This window comes from Trichoderma citrinoviride (genome assembly GCF_003025115.1).
Source record: "Trichoderma citrinoviride strain TUCIM 6016 unplaced genomic scaffold BBK36scaffold_22, whole genome shotgun sequence".
Classification (NCBI taxonomy): Eukaryota; Fungi; Ascomycota; class Sordariomycetes; order Hypocreales; family Hypocreaceae; genus Trichoderma; species Trichoderma citrinoviride.
The window spans coordinates 65,438-85,088 of NW_020194730.1; the positions used below are offsets into that span (position 1 = coordinate 65,438).

Below are 19,651 nucleotides of genomic sequence, written 5' to 3' on the forward strand. Positions count from 1 at the left end.
CTTGTTGAGGCGGCGCCGCCGCAGAAACGAGCTGTGCGAGATAGACTTCCTGCGGTTGGGGAGGGCGAAGCATGCTGCGATTGCGATTCCGATGCGATATAACAATGTTGCCGAAGAATGGGGAGGGGAAAAAAAAAAAGACTGATAAGAAGACGGGTGAGTATGCCGTTGTGGTGGTTGATGATGTTGTTGAGGAAAAGAAGAGGAAAAGGTTGGCGGATCGGTGGTTGAAATAGAAAAGCTTCGGGGACTTTGGGAGGGAAGTGACGCCACAAAGGAAACTACTTCCGCCGCTGGTGCGCAGGGCAGGTGAGTTGCAGGTGAGAAGGAAGGTTCGCTGGGGAAGGACTTAGCGGAGCCTTTAAAGTTAATTTACCCGGAAAATCTCCGGCTCAACAGTCCACCCCCCGCAAAGTCGCAGCCTCGCCGCGATGCAAGCGCGTGATTGGATCCAGCTGATGCATCTCGGTGGGCCTTTCTCTTCTGACAAGGAGAAGGCTGGCGAGGCTCGCTTTTATTTCAACGTCAGTGATGCTTTTTTTGGTGCTTGATGCATTTTTCTCAGATTGAAATGAAGGGCTTTGCGCCCATGGTCCTTATGACGGCCGAGGCACGCATTCACCGCCGAAATGCTCGATATTCTACTTTGCAACGTACTTGAGCATCGGAGACAACGAAAGTATAAGTACCTTATGTTGAGGGAAACTGCTGGGCAGATATCTCGGTGTCTTTTTCGCTGGCTTTGGGCGTTGACAAGCATAACCCAAAGGTATAGGTTTCCTCAAACCTTATATAGTCTCCGAAACTCTCTTTGTTTTTACCTGCCGATCTCAGCGCCTCCTTGAACTGTTGAACCACGCACGCAGTCAACATGTCCAACACAAGATCTGTCCTTTACTGGGCCATTCACTATCATTATAATCCCTCTGCAGTCGATACGCTCAATGAGCTCAACCAGAATCAACAAAAGTTGAATCAAATTCACCTCACATTCATTAAACGTTAAATCTAGATTCGGCGGCTATGTGTACCACAAGTACCTGTATCCGAACACATGTCCTCAACACCCAATGGGTTGACACACGAAATGCAAGAGCTCGGTAAAGGCCACGCAAGCACGACAGAGAGCTCTACAGTTGAGCAGCAACGCTTCCAAACTTCTTGGTGCAAAACGCCGAAAAATACGCGTTGAGGGCGTCGACGGTGCCTGACCCTTCCACCAATGCCGCCACCATGCCAACATAGCCGTCTGGTCGAACGACAACCACGCCACCTCTTTCCTCGTCGAGTCCCATCTTTGCGTGTGCCGGTGCACGTGCGTCAGGCACACGACGATCCCACCTGTCGTCTGCGTAGACGTGGTCGCGGTACCGACCCAGCGCGCCAGGGGCGTCTCTTTGAATCTCGATGCAATGCCTCTTGGCTGCGAAGATGGTGCATAGCGTAAAAAAGAGGCTGTGGGGATTGTGCTTCTCATGGTGTGAGACTTCGTCAATATCGGGTCGGATGTAGGCTGCGTAGAAGGAGCTGGCGTTGATCAAGTGATCCGCCAGGTCGCGGACGGCAGCCCGGTTCTTGACCGGATCTCCAGCAAAGATGAAGATGCGGAAGGACCCGTTGAGGGGGATCTCTTGCTCGAGGTGTACCACGTTGGCATCGACGACTCTGGTCACATCGGCAATCACGAAGAGGCGCCCTGACTGTAACTTGGTGCCTTTTGGCTGCATGAGGGATGACTGGGCTGGATGATCTGGTGACCAGTTGAGCGCGTTGGGCTGGTAGGAGACGCCGTAGCCGCTGGTGAACTCGCACGATTCCTTGAAAGTCTTGATGAAGGCATTTTCGGTATCCTGGTGTGCGTCTGGCGTTACCTCCGAGGCCGCCTGTACCTCGGAAGTAGCGGGCGGCCGCTGAGAGAAGAGCTTCGCATATCGATTGTCAAAGTCCAGCAATGATTGTGCCACTGCCTTGCGCTCAGACTCGTACGTTTTCAGGATTTCTCGGTTCGCAAATCCGCCCTCGACGGCATGGATCTTCCAAGCCAGATTCAGCGCGTCCAAGAAGGCCGTGTTCATACCCTGGCCTGCCTTGGGCTATATCGGTCGTTACGTTATTATTCGTTGCCTGCATCATACGAATCGGGGATCGTCACTTACACTATGCGTGTGGCAGGCGTCGCCACCCAGGAAGACTCGCTCATCCAAAGTGTATCTGTCTGAGATGCCCTGGCCAATGGGATAGACAGAGTACCATTCGACATGTTCCCACTCGATCGAGTACGGTTGCAAGATCTTCTTGGCGGACGCTTGCACCTCTGCTTCGGTGGCGGTTCTCCTCGGGCTCCAGTCGGGATCTGTGGAAGACGCAATCTGGATATAGAGACGAACCATGTTGTCTTCACGCGGGATGACCATGATGGAGCCATGCGGACTGCGTATCGTACATTTCATCTACGAAGAGATTAGCATGCTTTCAAAAAGGGGCATGGAGAAAATTCAGGGAGCTGACCTTGATGTCAGGAAAGTCGGTATTGACAACGCCATCCATTACCCCCCAGACATAGGCGATTGGGTCTTTGTGCTGTACGCCAATGTTGAGCTGCTGCCGGATAAAGGACCTCGCACCCTCGCCGCCAAAGAGATACTTGGCGTAGACCGTCTCCTTTTCCGTGCCGTTGACATGTTCGAGCTCAACCTGCACGGGGTACTCCGAGGTCTCGGGGTTGCGAGTCTGGAAGCCTGTGATTGTCCAGGGCCGCTGTATCCTGGTGCCGTTCTTCTCGAGGTCCGCGATGAAGACCCTCTCGATGTGGCCCTGGTGCAGCAGCGTAGTGAAGGGATACCGGGCGTCGATGAAGTTGGGGCAGCTGGCCCAGGTGCCCGTCCTGGCAATGCCCTTGCCGGACTCCGAAGGGTCCCAGAAGGCGACTTCATAGACACGGGCAGGCTTGTGCGCCATGATGGCCGACTTGAGGCCCATGTTCCGGAGGAGGTCGAGCGAGCGAGGCTGGATGCCGTCGGCTCGACCGGTGGCCGTTGGCTCCGGCCTGTTGTCAATATGCTTTACACGGTATCCCCATCGAGACAGGCATGTAGAGAGCATCAATCCCACGGGGCCGGCCCCCACAATCACTACCGCCAGTCAAGTCAGTATCAAGCCCGGTGTAGCGCTACTGGAAGGGTTCTCGGTGAAGCCGTACCGACGTCATAGTTGTGGGAGACATCTTGACACACGAGAGCAGGAGACATGGCGCTCTCCGGGTCGTGGAGTCAACGACAGGACGGAGGCAACAAGAGGCGCAGACACGACTCGCTCGCTGGCTCAATGGTGATTCAGCTTGGGCAGAGAAACTCGAAGAATGGATGATTACAGATGCAACGTAAGCCAACGTAGAGGGACGGATATGGTAATCAAGTAATGACACTTTGGCAGGGAGCACGGAGTAGGCAGGCGGATCAATAGCAGTCAGACGAGCAGCAGGACGAGGACAAGATATAATGCACCACAGGCCCAGCAGCCCCAAATGCCGAGGAGGCGAAAAGGGAAGAAGAAACTACGTTCCGGTCCATGATACCGCAGACGACGCAGCCGTTCGGGAATGAAGACGGGAATCTGGATCTGGCCGCCAGTGGCCGAATCCGTGAGGGGGTTCCGTCCTTCTGTTCTTGCACTGCTCATGGGAAGAGGTGCAGAAAGTGGCACTAAAATCACGGCAAAGGAACTCGGGAGTGTCCATCATGGGGAATCTGGGTACAAGGTACATGCGCGTGCGTCGGAGAGCCGCCAATCGTAGCCGCAAGGGTGTCTTGACCCAGCTGGTACTAGTGACTTTTCCGCCTGAAAGGGGACCGGCTGAGGGCGAATTGCGGAGGTCTTGATTGGGTCGCGGTGGGAAGATGAGGAGGGTATCAAATCTCATCATTCAGCTGATGCAGGTGATGATGTAAGTTGTAGATATGATCATGGTTCTGCTTCTACTACAGCCTAATAATAGTACCTACCATCATATATCTATGTGCGTGCCTGCTTTGGACCGTGAAAGAGAACGCGACTTGACCGGATAATCTGTATCAGCGACTGCGGCTCGAAGAACCAACCACGGTAACAATCTCAATCAAAGGGTTGAATCATCCGCCGAGATACAGAAAAAGGCACATGCAGCAACAGCAAAGCCCGTGGATCCTTCAATCTCTTGGGACTGCGGCCAACCTGCAGAGAGCGAACGAAAAGCCGCTTTCCTTGGCCGTGCCCGGGAAGTCATCACGGGAGTCAAGTAGCAGCAGCAGCAGCAGCCAAGCAGGTGGGTTCGGCTTGGGTGGGGTTTTCTGGCATTTCCCATCTTCCTCGGATACTTACTCAGACAGCCGGAGATAGCCTGGGATTTATTAGCTGCGAGTATGTATGTATGTATCGTATCTGGGTGTTCAGTACCTAATTTATCAGCTCCGTATTTGATCTTCTTTGTTTGTTCGGGATAGAGCAGATAACTGAATCGTAGAGGTTGGTGTTAGTGCAGAGGCCATATTCTCGAGGCAAGCACGGGTACATCGTTGTCGCAACTCGTCGATTTGGTTCCATGTACTAAGGTACTATCTCAATCGTCGGATGAAGAACTGCATGGATTAAGCACTCCCGGAAGACATCCCATCTCCTGGTAACGATACGATACAATAAGATAGACTAGGACATGATACAAGGCCTTGTAGATGACTACATACGCGCACTGCCAATAGCAGCAGCTCAACATGGGATGACATGTAACTGCAGCAAGCACCAGGCCTGCAGGTGCCTTTGTACGAGAGCCGCAGCGAAATACTTGGCATCTACGGAGTACAAGGGGGAGCTTTGGGGAGGGAGACATTCCAAAATACTTGTACTTGTAGCAGTAGACCAGGCTTTCCGAATCGACTGCCGCCGGTCAGACTTGTGGGGAGGAGGAGAGAGGGAGGGGCGAAGCTCCAGAACGAGATCCCCATTGTCCCATGCAAGGGCAGAAAATATGGGCCATGTTGGGGGTTCAACGGAAGGACTTTGCGGGCTCGTCCGTCATGATACCTTATGCCCATATAATGGTACTACTATCATACAATATTAAAGGCTGTACATATGTAGGTACTTGAGTAAGGCAGTTGCCGATGAACTCCGTACAGAGTAACGGAGTAAAGTACTATTTGATAAAGATGCCGCCCCGCAGGCTGAAAAAACCAGGACTCCACCGTGGCAAGTCATTCAAATCACGGGCAGAGCCGTCGGCATATGCATCGTTTGTGTGTGCCTCCTTGGGCAGTATGGCAGTGTCCAACGGGAAGTGGCATTTCAATATTACTTCGTACTACTACGTACTGCCAAACACTCCGTATCTTCCGCGGTTTTGGCGCGACAAACTTGCTAATTTGTCAGATCCCCGATCCCGACTCTCGTCCGGGCGTTGAGCCTCAGATGGATCATCGGGATGTGAAAGTGAGGCTGACCCTGATGATGAGGGCCTGGTGCTGATTCAACAAGGGGGCGGTGGGAATCTCACGTACATGCGCATTATTTTAAATAGATTCTATGTAGTACAAGGTCAAGACATGTCAGCTCAGCAACGTAGCCGCAGCATCCAACTCGGAGAGCGTCGGGGTAGTAGCGCGAAATAAAGAGAGAGAGGCAAACAAAAGACTCGAAAAGAGACAAAACAGCTCTGAAGACCGAGGCTCGGTGTCTCGCAGACAGGAGACAAGGGGGGGAAGGCTCAAGGATTGTCTTCTTCAGTCGTGTCCCCGTGACTCGACACCCTCTTCATGATCCATTCGCGCGCCTCCGCGGCGTGCTCGTGCATCATCTGGTTCAGCCCAACCACGTTGCTCCTCACCACCGTTCCGAAGCGCCTCTTCTTGACCTTCTTGGTCAGCTCGGCGTCGGCCCAGCAGGCGTGGTCTGCCGCCACGTAGACGCGCGAGTTGTCCTTGTACCACGACGAGAGGTCGTTGTCGACGTCTGACTTGACGGGCCGAAGGTTCTCCGTCACAAAGTTGACAATGCCCGCAATCTTTTCTTTGCAATCTGAGAGAACAACAAAGTTAGTTAAGGCGGGTCGATACACTTTTTGCAAGCGGGACGTGATTTTTTTTCTTTACCTCTGTTGATCAAGAGCACCTTCACCCCGAGGTATGCATTGCCGGCGCCAATCAAGAAGATCTCGTTGGTGTCGTAGAGCTGGAGGAAGTTGTCCCAAAGGTAGCAAACCAGAGACAGGATTTGCTCTTGGATCTCCTGTTCGTTAAACCGGGGAATGTATGCGTCGACGTCCTAGCTTCAGTGTTAGACGAACTAGACCAGCGACATCAGGAGGGGTTATGGCACATGCCTCTTCACGGGTAACATAATGAGGAACATTGATGTCCATGATGCCAAAGCCCTGGCCAACAGCCCAGTCGATGTACTCCGTCACTCCGTCAACCTGCGAAAAAGTATGTAAGCTCAACGTTTGTCACTTCTATTGCGCGCATGGAATATGTAAACCTACCACCCATGCGTTGTGAGTATCTACAGTGCTGTCCACCGCATCTACTTGCGCCAACAGCTGAGGCCTGTAATCAGAATAAGCGACACCACCCAAGTCACGACGTTACAGATAGCGTTATACGTACGGATCATGTAGGATGACAAGAATCTTCTTTGCCTCGTGCAAATTGGGCGTGACGAGCACCTGGTTCTCAAAGGACTTGGATATCGTTTCTCGCTGTATATAGAGCGGGATCATGCCTCGCTGTATATAGAGCGGGATCATGCCGTGCTTCGACTGCGTGACCTGACGCTGCGCGTTTCTGATGACATCGTGAAGTCTGTCGGCGTTGAGGGCCTGGACGTCAGGTATGTCGACGATGCCCGGCCGCATGCACTCCCAGTAGGGGGCGTGATAGGCTTGCACCTTGGCTAGTGTTCTGGCAGCGTCCTTGTTGATCCCGGGGAGAACAAGCTTTGGCGGAGGCTCTCCCATCAACGTCCTCGCAACGGCCACTGCCGAGTTGGAGATCGCCTGGAGGTTGTAGCCGCCTTCCAGGCAGACGGCGACCTTGCCGTCGGCGAGGGACATGAGCATATGCGTCATGTGCGCGTAGCAAGCAGGCGTCACGAAGCAGCCGCCCAGCTCGTCGCCGTCCGCAGCATCGAATCCAGCCGAGATGACCACCAGATCCGGGTTGAACTCGTTCGCAATGGGCATCACAATCCTTTGGAATGCAGCCATGTATTCGCCATCGCCCATGCCTTGGTCGTGCCATCCAATGTTGATATTCTTGCCCAGTCCAGGGCCCGTGCCGCAGTGCTCTATACCGCCGTCAGGGGTCATGGGATTCGGCGGCTTGCCTGGGTAGAACAGGCCATTCTGGTAAACGTGGATGGATATGTAGAGGACATTGGGGTCCTGGTAAAAGATGTTTTGGGTACCGTTGCCGTGGTGGACGTCCCAGTCCAAGATGAGCACTTTGCGGCACTCATCCGGATAGTCTTGCTGGCACACCTTGACGGCTACGGGGACGTTATTGAAGAAGCAGAAACCCATGGGCTGGTCGAATTCGGCATGGTGCCCCGGAGGTCGGATCACGGCAAAGGCGTTCTTGACCTGGCCGGTAACCACGCTCTTGCAGGTCTCGATGGCGCCACCAACGGATAACAGGGCGGCCGGGTACGACATGCTGCCGACGTAGAGAGATTCGCGGCCTTGATCAAACTTCTTGGTCAGCTCACGGAGCTCGGCCGTGCTGATGGAGCCAAGGTTTTCCACCCAAGCCAAGTGCTCCGGGGAATGGGCAAGGCAGATTTCTTCCCGCGTCGCAGACCGGGCGGGGATCCTCCACATGTATTTCGTCGGGCAGTTCTTCATGATCTCCGGGAGCTCAGATTCAGGGCCCGTGTAGACAAGCCCCATCTTCTTGAAGGCCTTGAAGATTTCGTGGATGCGGCGGGGGTCCTCAGGGTGATGGGTATTCGGACTGAAGTCGGCGTTCATGTGCAGCTTCATCCGATCATCGTAGCAGCACCCCGTGGCAAGCAGACGGCGCCGCACCCGCTGCTGGGCGATGGTCTCCTCTATGACGCTCTCACTGTCCTCGTGGTATATGCTGTCCGAGGCAGTCTCGTCGTCGTGCACTTGCACATCCCCTCCTCCATGCCCGTTGAGGTTGGACATGTCGGTGTCCCCCATGATGTGGTCTTCGGACTCCATGGCTTCATTCCCAGCCATCATATGCCCGAATGAGATAGGCAGTGAGGAAGTCGTGCTTGGGATGACGGAGCTGGATCCCCCAGGCCCGAGGCCGCTGTATCAACCTGGGCCTCTGGCTATGGTGCTCACGGTTGATGCGTTGAGGATGGCATGTAAAATCTGCTGCAAGTATCAGCATAAGCACTCATGCCGCGATCTGGAGAGGATCAAGCTGCCGCGCTCATGAAGTCGGAGGTGGAAGGACTAGGTATATAAAGGAGGAAGAAAACACACGCAACGCTCACGCAGGGGAGAGCCGAGGATGGACGCGTAAGTTGAGCCTTGATAAAATCAGGCTGCTTCCGAAGATCACAAGCATGATGACAGAGCGAGATACCCGCCAACAGAGCAAGCACACAATCGTGAAACAACGACAGCAAGGTGAAGCAAGCCCGATGTGAACCCTGGATGCAGTGTGAATGCAACGCCGCCAGCCAACTCACCTGAACCCCCAGCAGCCTGTTTCCCCCAGCCCAGCCACTCCCTTGAGCAGATCGAAGTTGCAGAAAATGGGAGAGGCGCACTATGCCAGCGACGGCCGTGACGGAGAGGCAAGTAGAGGAAGTGAAGCCGGTTTGTGTTGGTGCAAATTGGGTGTATGGCTGGCCTGGTGCCTTCGAGAGGGATGAGATTGATAGCAGAGATAGAGGCTGAGATTCATATGAGACGAGACGCAGCGGTTCGTTAGTGAAGTTGACAGCCTGAACGCTTGGGCTTTTTAGCCCTGCTGAAGCCACTAAGCCGTGCGGTGAGCCTCAGCAGTGCGGTGGGTGGCTGGTGCTACTAACAGACCTCACTACATACCTTATTTTTATACTGGCCTGAAGCAATCAAACGATTCACGCTCATCGTTGGTGGCTCATCGTTGGTGGAATTTGTCCATTTTGAAAGAGGCTTCTATAAAGAGCAAGAGTCTATCCAATGTTTGTTTCGTAACAAATAAAAATCAAGTCTGGCGGGAGAGAAATGACATGGCAGCGCAAAGGTATGTATAACCCATCATTCTTAGGTACATACTCGAGGCAGGCTTCTCCCTGTAAGAGTGTCAAGAAATGGCAGAGTACGTATGAGAAGCCAGCGAATAGAATCCAAAAGACAAGAGTTTGCTGCTCTGCTTCAACGAGATTCAGTCTCGTCCAACGGATTTGGCGCCAGTCATGGGGCTTCTGGGCACAAAGAAGCAAACCGATAAGCTGGCCAAGAGGAATGAGACTGGTTGCTTGACGCTGTGTTCCCTCCAGGCTCCTCTCTTGGCCATGCTTCAATAGAATCCATCAGTGCTTTGAAATCCAACAGTCTAAATTAATCATCTAAAACGGAAGCAACATCGGCGCGTGTCGGACGCGTTCTTGAAGTAAATCATCTGCCAGACGAAAGATTGCCGTGCCCTGAAATCCATTTGTGCGCCACCTGTGATAAATACAATTCAAAATCCTGAGTGTCATCCACAGCACACCATCAGGCATATCGCCGCGATATCGCACCCCCCTCATTACCCCTTGTAAATCATCATGCCGGCTATGCAAACAGTGTCGTCTTGTCCAGCTCGTCCTTGGCCCGTCGGTTGCCGTTTGATCGGAGACCCAGATCGTCCTTCTTGGCGAAACGGCCGGCGGCTTGCTCCGCCCTGCCGTTGTGCCTTGCAGCCTTTGCCCTCCGAATGTCAGCCCGGATCTGGTTGGGAGAGACGAACTCTCTGTTCTCGTATATAATCGGTCCGCCGAATGAGCCCTCTTGTATCACCAGGGGCGTGAGAACGAATCTAGGTCCGATTTCGACGAGGTTGATGTCCGAGTTGCCGGATTTGCCGGCGCCGGCGGTTTCCTCGGACTCTTCCTCGTCATCGCCCTTGGTCTTGATCTTCTCGACTTCGCTAATTTGGTAGTTTCGAATCCAGATCTTGCCGTCCGCGATGCTGAAGCCCATGACATGGTCGATAAAGGGCTTGGACTTTCGCGCGCCCTGCGGAACGCCGAATGTGTGAAGGAACAACTCTTTCATGACGCGGAAATGCGGCTGCGTCTCGAAGGCGGCGTCAAATGAAAGGATTGGCCTCGAGCCCTTCAAGCAGTTGCCGGTGAAGTGCAGTTCCTCCATCGTGTGCACTGAAGGAATCTCTTGTTAGAACTAGACGTCGCAAAGGGACAATTTATCTATGCAGTACTCACGGTTCTGAAGGTGAAACTTGACAGTCGGGCCGTTGGGCACCTTGCTCATCCAAACGTACAAGTCCTTGCCTTTCCTCGCCTCGAAGAACAGGACGTTGTTGCAGTTGTAGAGTTCCGCCAGCTCGTTGAGCTCGCCTAGTCTGGATTTCGAGTCGAACTTTGCATCCTTTTTGCCATGAGGGAGCAGAGAGGCAAGGTCGTTGAGGAGGTGACGATGTCTGTGAAGATAGTGTTAGAAGAAAAAGCCCCGGAGCGCAATGCAATGGCATCCGTCGCTGCTGCAAGAACTTGCCTGTAGGTGACACCTCGGCTGGACAAGATCAGCACCCTCTGCTTGTTCTTCTTGACGCCATTGGTCGATGATTCGTGCTTTTCGCTGTCGCTCTTGGACAGGGACTTGTATACGGCCGCCATCTCGAAGGAATAGGGATTGCTTCAGCAGGTTGGTACAGGCGTCCAAGTTGCAATAGGTGAAGTATGATATAGCAGCAGCTGGTGGTTGCTAGAAAAATTTAGAGGAGCGCAAGCGATAAGCCGTCGAAATCCTTATCGAAAAATTCATGGAAGTGGGGCCCCCGGCGAGCGAGTCCAAGCCCGGCTTAGCGCTCGCTTGGACCAGCACGGCCGATAACTTCCATGCGGGTTCAAGTGTTTGTATCAAAAGGCGGAACGGACTCTGTTTGATTCCTATCGAGGGGCTGCCCTCATCGCGACATTTGGCAATGGAGGTCATGCTGGAAAAAAGACGATTCGTTTCATTAAGAATTCATGTAGCTACGTAAGATGAGAGGCTTCGTAGCCGCCATCGCAGAGATCAGCCCAGAAACCCCCCATCGCGACAAACAGAAATAACAAAAAGTCAAACGTGTCTGCGCCCTTCTAATTTGAAGAAAATAAAAGGGAAGCATCAGGCCCCCTCCTCGTTTCCTCGACCCGTCACAGTGTCAAAGCCTTCCGGTATGCGACGTACATTTTCGAAACATGCGACTATAATATTTCCTCGTTTCCCACATGTCGTTGGCATCATCATAACTGCGAGGCAGCTTAGCAGCACTTGCCGCTCTTGGAAGCCTCGTCGTCGGCCGCCTTGCTGAGTGAGATGTTAGTGCCAGCACCAATGGTGGCCTGGGCACCATCGCCGCTGTCGAGCGCCTTGCTGGATACGATCCGGTAGATTTCTGATGGGGGAACTGCGTTAGTGCTCATGTCGGCGAGGGGTTGGGGGAGAGGTGGAGGGGAGGATGGATCGCACCGGTAAGGATGTTCTGGAAAGCAAGCTCAACGTTGCTGGCGTCGAGGGCGGACGTCTCGATAAAGGACAGATGGTTCTCGCCTGCAGAATGACATTGGTCAGCGACAAACAAGGCCCGTCATTTGGTTGGATCTGGACCGCAAGACGCACTAGCAAATGCCTTGGCCTCATCCGTAGGCACAGCCCTCAGGTGTCTCAAATCGCTCTTGTTTCCAACCAGCATGATGACAATGTTTGCATCGGCATGGTCCCGGAGCTCCTTCAGCCACCTCGTGACATTCTCGTACGTCTGGTGCTTGCTGATGTCGTAGACGAGGAGGGCGCCGACGGCACCTCGGTAGTATGCGGAAGTAATGGCGCGATAACGCTCCTGACCGGCCGTGTCCCAAATCTGCGCCTTGATCGTCTTGGAGTCGACCTGGATGGATCTGGTGGCGAACTCGACACCGATGGTGGACTTGGAGTCGAGGTTGAACTCGTTGCGAGTGAATCGGCTGAGAAGGTTGGACTTTCCGACTCCAGAGTCTCCAATCAAGACAACTGCCAGGGCGAGGGGGGTCAGTATCAAATTCCAGTATCACAGCACCAAGGCAGTCGGACGCAAATGCGGCCACGAGACACAGGAGAGAGCGGCACCTTTGAAGAGGAACTAGTGGGGGGTTGAAGCATCGCCGTTAGCGTTCCGCCAGGTGTTCATTTCATTCGGGCTCGGGGCGATGAAGCGGGCGGGACCTACATCATACTCGTCGTTGGCCATGGTAGCAGCAGAGGCTGTGCGCGCGGTGCAGAGGAGGGTTTGGCGGGTAGATGCTGATGCTGGTGCTGCTGGGAGGCGGTCGGTCGGTCTGCTGGGAGAGTCGAGGTGTTCAGGATCAGGTTGTGGATGTGGAGGGGAAGAAGTGGCTGCGCGGCTCTGACGATTGGTTTACTTGTACTCCGTAGCCTCTGTACTTGTCCGGTAAGGTGAGGTAAGGTTAGTGTAGTCGGGTCGCTAAAAGCCACCTGGGGATTCGAGAGCTCGCTCAGGAGGCGCGTTTGCAGGCAGCGAGGAATGCATTTCCCGCAGCCTGGCAGCGACTTGCCCGCAACCGCACGCTCCCCTTGGCTCTGCATGAAACACCAGGTACCGCGGAGGTACCCAACCTCGACACCCCCCTACAACAGGTCCAGTGTTTGATGTTCCCAAGGTTAGCTTGGGTGGACGTGAACGGCCGTCGTCTAGCACAAGCGGCTTAGTGGTGCCCTCTGCTGGGAAGCACACCAAGCAAAATGCCCTTTGGGTGCTTGAGGAGCCCACCAACAAGGAGTGCCGGATGGAGACGCTGGACCCCGTTTTCTCTAGCACCAGAGCTACAGTACTGTCGTGTGGACGGAGCAATGCTTGTTTGTCCCATTGGCAGCTGCCCCTTTTTTCCTGAAACTTCTCACGAGCATCCAAGTCCATACAGCATGCAGAGTTCTGTAGAGTGAGTGATAACTCCTAAGAAGGTACCTAAAGTACATGTAGGTGCCTTACACGAACAAGGTACTAAAAGGAGCTGCCTAGCAACGCCACAGAGCGCCGCGTTGGTTGTGATGCAATTTCAAGTAAACAGATGCCTGTTAGACGCCCAAGCTACTGCCTACGAGGCCAACTCCAGGCGGGACACATGCGAGGCTCTCACCGCGTCCACCTCAGCAAGGTAGCAAACTGAAGCCGGTGGGACTCATGTTGGATACGTTAGGTACCAACCGAAGACCCTGTTTGCCTGTGGTTTCAACGCTGCCGATTAGATAAGCTCCCGACCCTCAGCGCCCCATGCGGTGCAACAGCGGAATCGAGGGCCCCTCAAGCCACTGTAAAAAAGGTGTGGTAGCTTGTGCGTTTTAGCAAACAGCTTCATGCAGCTTGTATGCATCACCTCCTCAGGCACGCTCAACGCTCCGGACAGTCTGTTGGCACAGAATAACCGCCGTCTGTCTCGCGCCCAGCAGCTCCCAGTCTAGTCCCCATAGTTCCATCCAGGCCAGAGGCAGACATGTTTGCTGTTTCGACAGCTGTGCACAGCTGCAATCACGTGAATGCAGTTTTCTTTCACTGTCTTCGCAAACAATCCAAGGCCAGGAAGACGGCCTAAGGTAGCAACCACCACGCTGCTCGGGCTGGACGCGGCTTCTCGCGTGAGCATCCTCGACAATGGCGTCTGGCGAGGTTGACGTGGGCTTTGGCGATGCCGTCTCGGTCACGTCCACGGATGAGGACAACGAGCCGGAGATGAACGTCGATGAAATCCTTGCTGAACGACATGTACGCGGAGAGCCCCACTGTCTGCTTCTGTGGCAGAACCTCCCCTTGAGAGATGGACTCTGGGAACCCAGAAGAAACCTGCCGGAGGAGCTGGTGGCGAAGTGGGAGCTGGCCAAGGCGAGGCAACGAAATGGATTGGCACCAAGATTCACCGTCCAGGACTGGAAGGATGCCGTCATGCGAGGATACGATGAACGATGTGCTCGGCACAACCGTCGCAACGTTGAGCGAGCAAGGCGCGGCCTTGCCCAGACGTTGTTGCCGCTTACTCGTCAAGGTTTGCTCGAAGAGCTCAGTCTATACGCAAATGACGAGGAAGACGATGGGCAAGGGCGGGGAGAATCTGGCCCGGATGATGCAGCTACAGCCCGCTCGGAACAGGGAGTGCCTCAAGATCTATTTAAGAACCACACATCATGTCATGAAAGGCAGCCTCGGCATGGCCCAGAACAGGCCTTGCCACAGCCTCTACCAAACAACGAGCCCCCCTTTCCTGCGAAGCAGCCTCCCGAAGGATCAGAACAGGGCTCGCATCAAGAATACCCGTCAAACAAGCAGCCGTCATCCACTATAAAGCAGCCTCCAGAAAGCTCAGAACAGGGCCTGCCTGAAGACTCATCACACAATGAGCTTCCTTCCCCCACGATGCAGCCTGCTGGAGGGATCTCGGGCCCTTCGCCTCAAATGGTACCGTCAATTGGTGCCCTCTCTCCCCGGAAGTCTTTGCGAGAAGTGCTCTTTGGACAACCTGACGAGAACCCGCCAGAAAAGCCAAGGCTCATCGTTCCTCCTCCTCCTCCTCCTCCTCCTCCCCCTCCTCCTCCTCCTATGAAGCTCAAGTCGGCACTGAAGAGCGCCGAAACCACCTCGCGAGGATCGGTTAGGTTCCTGATCCCGCCTTCAGAAGCTTCCGACGGGGTGCCGAGGCGGTTGTCTCTCTCCCAACGGGCACCTGCAGCAAAATCGGCAGCATACACGAACATCTTCACTGGCGGTCTTACTCGCAAGGGAAGACATACCCTGAGCCAGGTGGCGGCTGACCCGACAATCAAGCCCAAGCTTCTCAATTCGCGACTCAAGAGGAGGTTAGAGTTGCAACGCCGAGATCGGGAAGGGACAAGAGCGCCGACTCAGCTCCCATCCGGACTCATCTCTCTTGATCCCTACAACTCTCAGGCTCCGTCAGGCGAGCAGGCATCAGCCCATGATGCCAAGGGTGGCGATCAAGCCAACGGAAAGCGCAGGTCTCCAACGAAGGGCGTGGCTCACTGGGAAGATGAGCCGATGGAGTTAGACCAAAGCGAGAGCCTTTTTGTATCCGATGACACGCCATCGCCAACCTCGGATATTTTGGACCAGTTCAACGGCCACAAGAATAGTGAGCAACCAAACAGCTCAAAAACCATCAGCAAAGCGGTGCAGCTGGGCTCGGACAGCTTAAGTGGCATTACTCTTTCGTTCGACGGGCTACCTGACGAGGCAGATGCCAGCTGGGCAAAACGATTTTGCTCAGCCGAGCCGCTCATCTTCACACATACTTGCACTCGCCATGATTTCGCTTGTCAGACCGCTGAGGGTGGTCAACTGAAAATCATACCCCTCTGTGAAGGAGCTGTCTTTTCGCGTACCGAAAACGAAGCCATCAGAAACCTAGCGAGTAACCTCAGACTAGGTTCCATGGGGTTGCTGTCCATTGGCGAAGACTTCTGCATCTACATCTCCTTCTCTGAGGAACCCAGTGGTCAACCGACGCAAGACGCGAGTGATGCAAGCCTCTGGTACGTCCTTTTCGAGGCGAGCGATTCCGACTCCCTGGACCCATTGATGCTGTCTCCCGCTCCGCAGCTGAGACTGTCAGGTCTGACCACAGGAGATGAGAGATCCGCGTCTTGTTCAAGGCCCCTGAGTCGAGTCTTTGGGCCGACATATGAACAATTACTGCCTCCTTTCGCGAAAAATGCAGAGAGGCACAACTTTTTCATAGCTTTTCCCCCTCGTGCCGAACAGGAGGCTCTCCTGCTATGCTGGTGGCTGAGGGATAGCAACGGCAAGTGTGATATTCGAGCCACTTACACTCAAGGCCACTGGGACAGCTTCTTGAAGCTGAACCATGGAGTCGTCATTATCCATGAGGATGCACTGTGGTCGATACGCTTGTTTCCCGGGCTCCACAACATTCTACATGGCTCCCGGGCAAACTACATGTTCTGGATGTTCAGCCGCTCTCTCTCGCCAATCCGTGCACTCGGCTCTGCAGAGTCGCCGCCATCCCCTCTCGGCGATATCCGCCTTCACCGAGTGTTCGATCCTGGTGCAGCGTTCTTGGTCACGCCCAGCTTCTTCATCTCTGAGCCTGAGAATGCCTATTCGTTCATGAAGTGGTTCTGGATCAAATTCGTCAAAAATCCCGACGTGAGCCGACCTAGTAAATTGGTCTTGTGCGCAAAAGTAGACGAATGGATGAACGACTTGGGCCTGGAGAAGCTGCTCATGAGATACAGATGTCCGCTGAGGGCTCCGGAGGAGGAACGCGTTGCCAAGGGGATTTCCGACTCGGCAATAATGTGCCGGTTCAAGACTTTCAGGATGCTCCAGCAGCTGGTTGTGGACTCTTCCAGCGAGGTCGCCGGGAGAATCATCTTTGCGCCCGAGTCGATAGACGGCAACGATGAACAGAGCCTGGTCAATTGGTTCGGATGGTGGTCTACCCTCCACATACATCAGTATCGAAGATTTGCCGTCGTAGGTTCCGGCCAGCAAACCGAAGCACGGCTCTCGAGGATCATTCGGACTCCGAACTACAAGAGCCCCTTGGTGAATGATCCGGATGGGCAGCCGTCAGTTCTTCCGAGACCGCCTGAACCATCGACGCCTTTTCCTGCGCCGCGGCAAAGTAGGGAGGATGAAGCCTCCATGGTGAGGTCGCGCCTAAGCGGAATAGTCGTCGACACCAAGCGTGGCTGGAGCCCCGCGAAGGTATACTGGTACCCCGTGGGCTATTCACATAGGGATATCTCCTTCCGTCTGGGAGATAGGAGTGACATATACCATACGTTCGAGAAGTGGCTTTCATTCTTCTGGGTTATTTTGGAAGCCAAGGGGACGAAGAAAAGCCCGCACAACTCATTAGCGGGGCTCTTCTATACCTTCGATGAGGATCAAGCTTCGTCGCTCACGATCCACAACGTCCAACGCTCACCTTGGGCGGCCGTGCTTCGTCCCGAGAACCCGCATAGCCGGCCGTGGAGGAGCTCAGAGCTATTCATCTGGGATACTCGGTACTCAGACAGCATCAGCAAGGGCAAGAAATTCTACTCTTCCGATCTCCTCGAGACTCAGCGCCGTCTGATCGACTACGTGGGAGATAGGGCATGGGACAGCAAACTGCCGCTCCAAAATGTCTGGGTCGGCGCCTTCGGGAGCCATCCAGCCGGTGTTACTGCCATGGACGCCACGCTTCACTGGCTTGAGAACGTGCCGCTAAAGGTTAGAGACTGGATACCTGCACCTTCCAAAGATCTCACCGGAAGAGGTTGGAGTCTTGTCTCCCCTGAGAGGCCCCCGGAGGACCGGTGGGAGGACCAGCGGGAGGAGCGGCGGGAGTACCGGCGTGAGGATGAGCGGGAGTACCGGCGTGAGGGTGAGCGGGAGTACCGGCGCGAGGACGAGAGGGAGTCTCGACGAGAGGACGAGCGGGGGAATCGGGCCGGGGATCGGAAGGGCAGCCTGGCCTCCGCCCATAGCGAAACAAGACAGGAAAGTCTGCGGTCGGATGACGACACAGGGCCCCCAAAGGTCATTTTCCATCCGCCAAGAAGGAGCGATGGCAGGCAGGAAACGTCTCAATGCACGAATTGGCTGTATCACGAGGCGCAGCAAAACGACCCCCAGCTGGAAGGGAGGGAATTCGCCTTCGCCTTCAAGCCAACGATGGAGTGGTACAGCGCGCAGATGAACGAGGGCCGAGCGTTTGAACATATCGCGGTCTTGCCGTGGCACGAAGTCTTCAAGAGATGGAGAGTCGACAGTACGTTGCAGAGAGGAGGCTGAAGGCTTGGTCAGTCTGGCGTCATCGACGCGAATCGCTTCAACTACACAAGAGTGTCTGTCAACGATGGCATATGATGGTTGTCTCCTCACTTCTCCCCCTTTTCCTAGCCGATGGCCATGATGGCTTTTGGAGCTCTGGTGTATATAAGCAGGGAGGAGTTGACCAAGGGCCACGAGAGAGGAGTTTCAAACGCAAGGATATATTTTGGACGTGGACCCAAAGGGGCCACAGAGTACGCAATGTTATACAAGATGTCATTATTACTGTATGTCAAGAATAACCCAAAGGTCAACGGCAAATCAAAGAAATACGACCTTTCGCTAGTTTAGATGCCTGAAGAAAATGCCTATAACAATGGAAGCTGTGAACCATGCAAACAACACGCCATGCAAATCTCCCGCTGTCTTTTACCTGGCAGATGTAGGAAACGTCCTCGCACTCAGCAGTACGCCCTTTATCCTCCTGATGTTGTCCCTTACTTTGCGTATCTCGTCTTCCGAATCGGGCTTCTTCTTCCTCTTGTCATATCCCCCGAATAGCTCAGCGTGATGCCCGTACGTCATGGTATCCAGGTCGTCACGGAAAACGTCCAGCAGGACCTTGATGTCCTGGGAGTCGGTGCTCTGCGAGGTGAAATCCTCGGTAAGCCCCTTGAGTGACTTTGCGAATTTCGAGAGACGCTCCTCTTGGAGCTTCGACTCGGCCTCGCCCTTGCTCTGGAGCGATGAGGTAGAAGGGCTGGTGGGGAAGGATGTCTGGGTGCCGACGTCGCGGTGGAACATTTCAGACGGATCTTCCTCGTTTGCGTCCGTTGCGTTGGCCACAGCAGAAGCGGACTTGTACGAGGGCACGACGGAGACGGTGTTTTCGAGCTTGGCGACGATGGCGTCGAGCTTGCTTGCCGCGGTCTCGTGCAGCTCGATGCGCGCGCTCGTCTGCTTCTCCACCATTGGCTCGACGGCGAACTTTGTCGTGCCGTAGATGAGCGCGGACAAGCCTCCAAAGGCATACAGCGTGTTGAGGAGTCCGTTTGTGGTGACCAGGGGGGGTGGGCGCTGGGGCTTGGTGAGGAACTCGGGGTATGTCACGACGGGGGGGCGTTCGCCGGGTGCGAGGATAGGGGTGGGAGATGGAGAGGCAGAGGCGGCGGCGGCGGGTTGTTTGGGGGCGAATGATTTCTCGAGGACCTGTAGGGCTTTTTGGTTGGATTCCTATCGCGCAACGGGGTGTTAGTAGAGGAAAAGCATTTCGGGAAAGGGAGTAGTAGGGATGGGGAGCATTTGTTTACTTACGTCTGTTGGCGCTGGTGTTGCGTCCTTGGCCTTTGGTGCCTCACCCTCCTCTTCTTCTTCTATGCCATCCAAAAGGTACCTGATATCGGCATCGTCGACGCCCTTGGACTTTAAAAAGTCGGCTTTGGTGTGTCGCGGAGCGGCTTTGACGGCGTCGTCCTCCAGAAACCGGCGCGCGACCTGCAGCCTGTCCGCGTGGGCTTCATCTCCATGCTGTTGCGCCTGCGACTGGGACTGCGCCTGCGCCGTGTGCTCCGTGTTGGGTTCGTGTTCGTCGTCGTCGTCGGCGGGCGCGTTGAGCTGCCATTTGGGGACGCTGTCGGGCGACGATTTGTCTTCTGAGTCGTCCATCT

The 19,651-nt window shown here is 54.7% G+C and overlaps 6 protein-coding genes across 6 annotated transcripts; 1 reads left to right on the plus strand and 5 right to left on the minus strand.

Annotated features, from left to right (window-relative positions):
* Nucleotides 1-1,067: 1,067 nt before the first annotated feature.
* On the minus strand, nucleotides 1,068-3,658 carry BBK36DRAFT_1136713 (hypothetical protein). Its single transcript, XM_024893078.1, is given in 6 exon segments — nucleotides 1,068-2,093; nucleotides 2,157-2,450; nucleotides 2,509-3,131; nucleotides 3,200-3,388; nucleotides 3,427-3,446; nucleotides 3,457-3,658. The coding sequence occupies 4 exon segments, from the start codon at nucleotides 3,246-3,248 to the stop codon at nucleotides 1,131-1,133; spliced, it is 1,929 nt and encodes a 642-aa protein (XP_024745095.1). The 5' UTR covers nucleotides 3,249-3,388; nucleotides 3,427-3,446; nucleotides 3,457-3,658; the 3' UTR covers nucleotides 1,068-1,130.
* Nucleotides 3,659-5,734: 2,076 nt separating this feature from the next.
* On the minus strand, nucleotides 5,735-8,188 carry BBK36DRAFT_152945 (hypothetical protein; the record flags this gene model as incomplete). Its single annotated transcript, XM_024897608.1, has 5 exons — nucleotides 5,735-6,045; nucleotides 6,120-6,291; nucleotides 6,350-6,442; nucleotides 6,509-6,572; nucleotides 6,633-8,188. The coding sequence occupies 5 exons, from the start codon at nucleotides 8,186-8,188 to the stop codon at nucleotides 5,735-5,737; spliced, it is 2,196 nt and encodes a 731-aa protein (XP_024745096.1).
* Nucleotides 8,189-9,766: 1,578 nt separating this feature from the next.
* On the minus strand, nucleotides 9,767-10,830 carry BBK36DRAFT_152947 (Brix-domain-containing protein; the record flags this gene model as incomplete). The annotated part of the gene is made up of 3 exons (XM_024897609.1): nucleotides 9,767-10,353; nucleotides 10,417-10,634; nucleotides 10,709-10,830. 3 exons carry the CDS (start codon nucleotides 10,828-10,830, stop codon nucleotides 9,767-9,769), a joined length of 927 nt encoding a protein of 308 aa, XP_024745097.1.
* Nucleotides 10,831-11,148: 318 nt separating this feature from the next.
* On the minus strand, nucleotides 11,149-12,493 carry BBK36DRAFT_1133824 (secretion-related small GTPase). The gene is made up of 5 exons (XM_024892119.1): nucleotides 12,405-12,493; nucleotides 12,305-12,317; nucleotides 11,819-12,208; nucleotides 11,669-11,749; nucleotides 11,149-11,594 (listed from the first exon to the last, which is right to left on the minus strand). The coding sequence occupies exons 1-5, from the start codon at nucleotides 12,423-12,425 to the stop codon at nucleotides 11,461-11,463; spliced, it is 639 nt and encodes a 212-aa protein (XP_024745098.1). The 5' UTR covers nucleotides 12,426-12,493; the 3' UTR covers nucleotides 11,149-11,460.
* Nucleotides 12,494-13,844: 1,351 nt separating this feature from the next.
* On the plus strand, nucleotides 13,845-18,005 carry BBK36DRAFT_1163624 (hypothetical protein; the record flags this gene model as incomplete). Its single annotated transcript, XM_024894553.1, has 1 exon — nucleotides 13,845-18,005. One exon carries the CDS (start codon nucleotides 13,845-13,847, stop codon nucleotides 18,003-18,005), a length of 4,161 nt encoding a protein of 1,386 aa, XP_024745099.1.
* Nucleotides 18,006-18,411: 406 nt separating this feature from the next.
* BBK36DRAFT_1190316 (hypothetical protein) lies at nucleotides 18,412-19,651 on the minus strand (the record flags this gene model as incomplete). Its single annotated transcript, XM_024896662.1, has 2 exons — nucleotides 18,412-19,184; nucleotides 19,299-19,651. Coding segments are annotated over 2 exons (1,124 nt in total), but the record flags the coding sequence as incomplete, so codon positions are not given.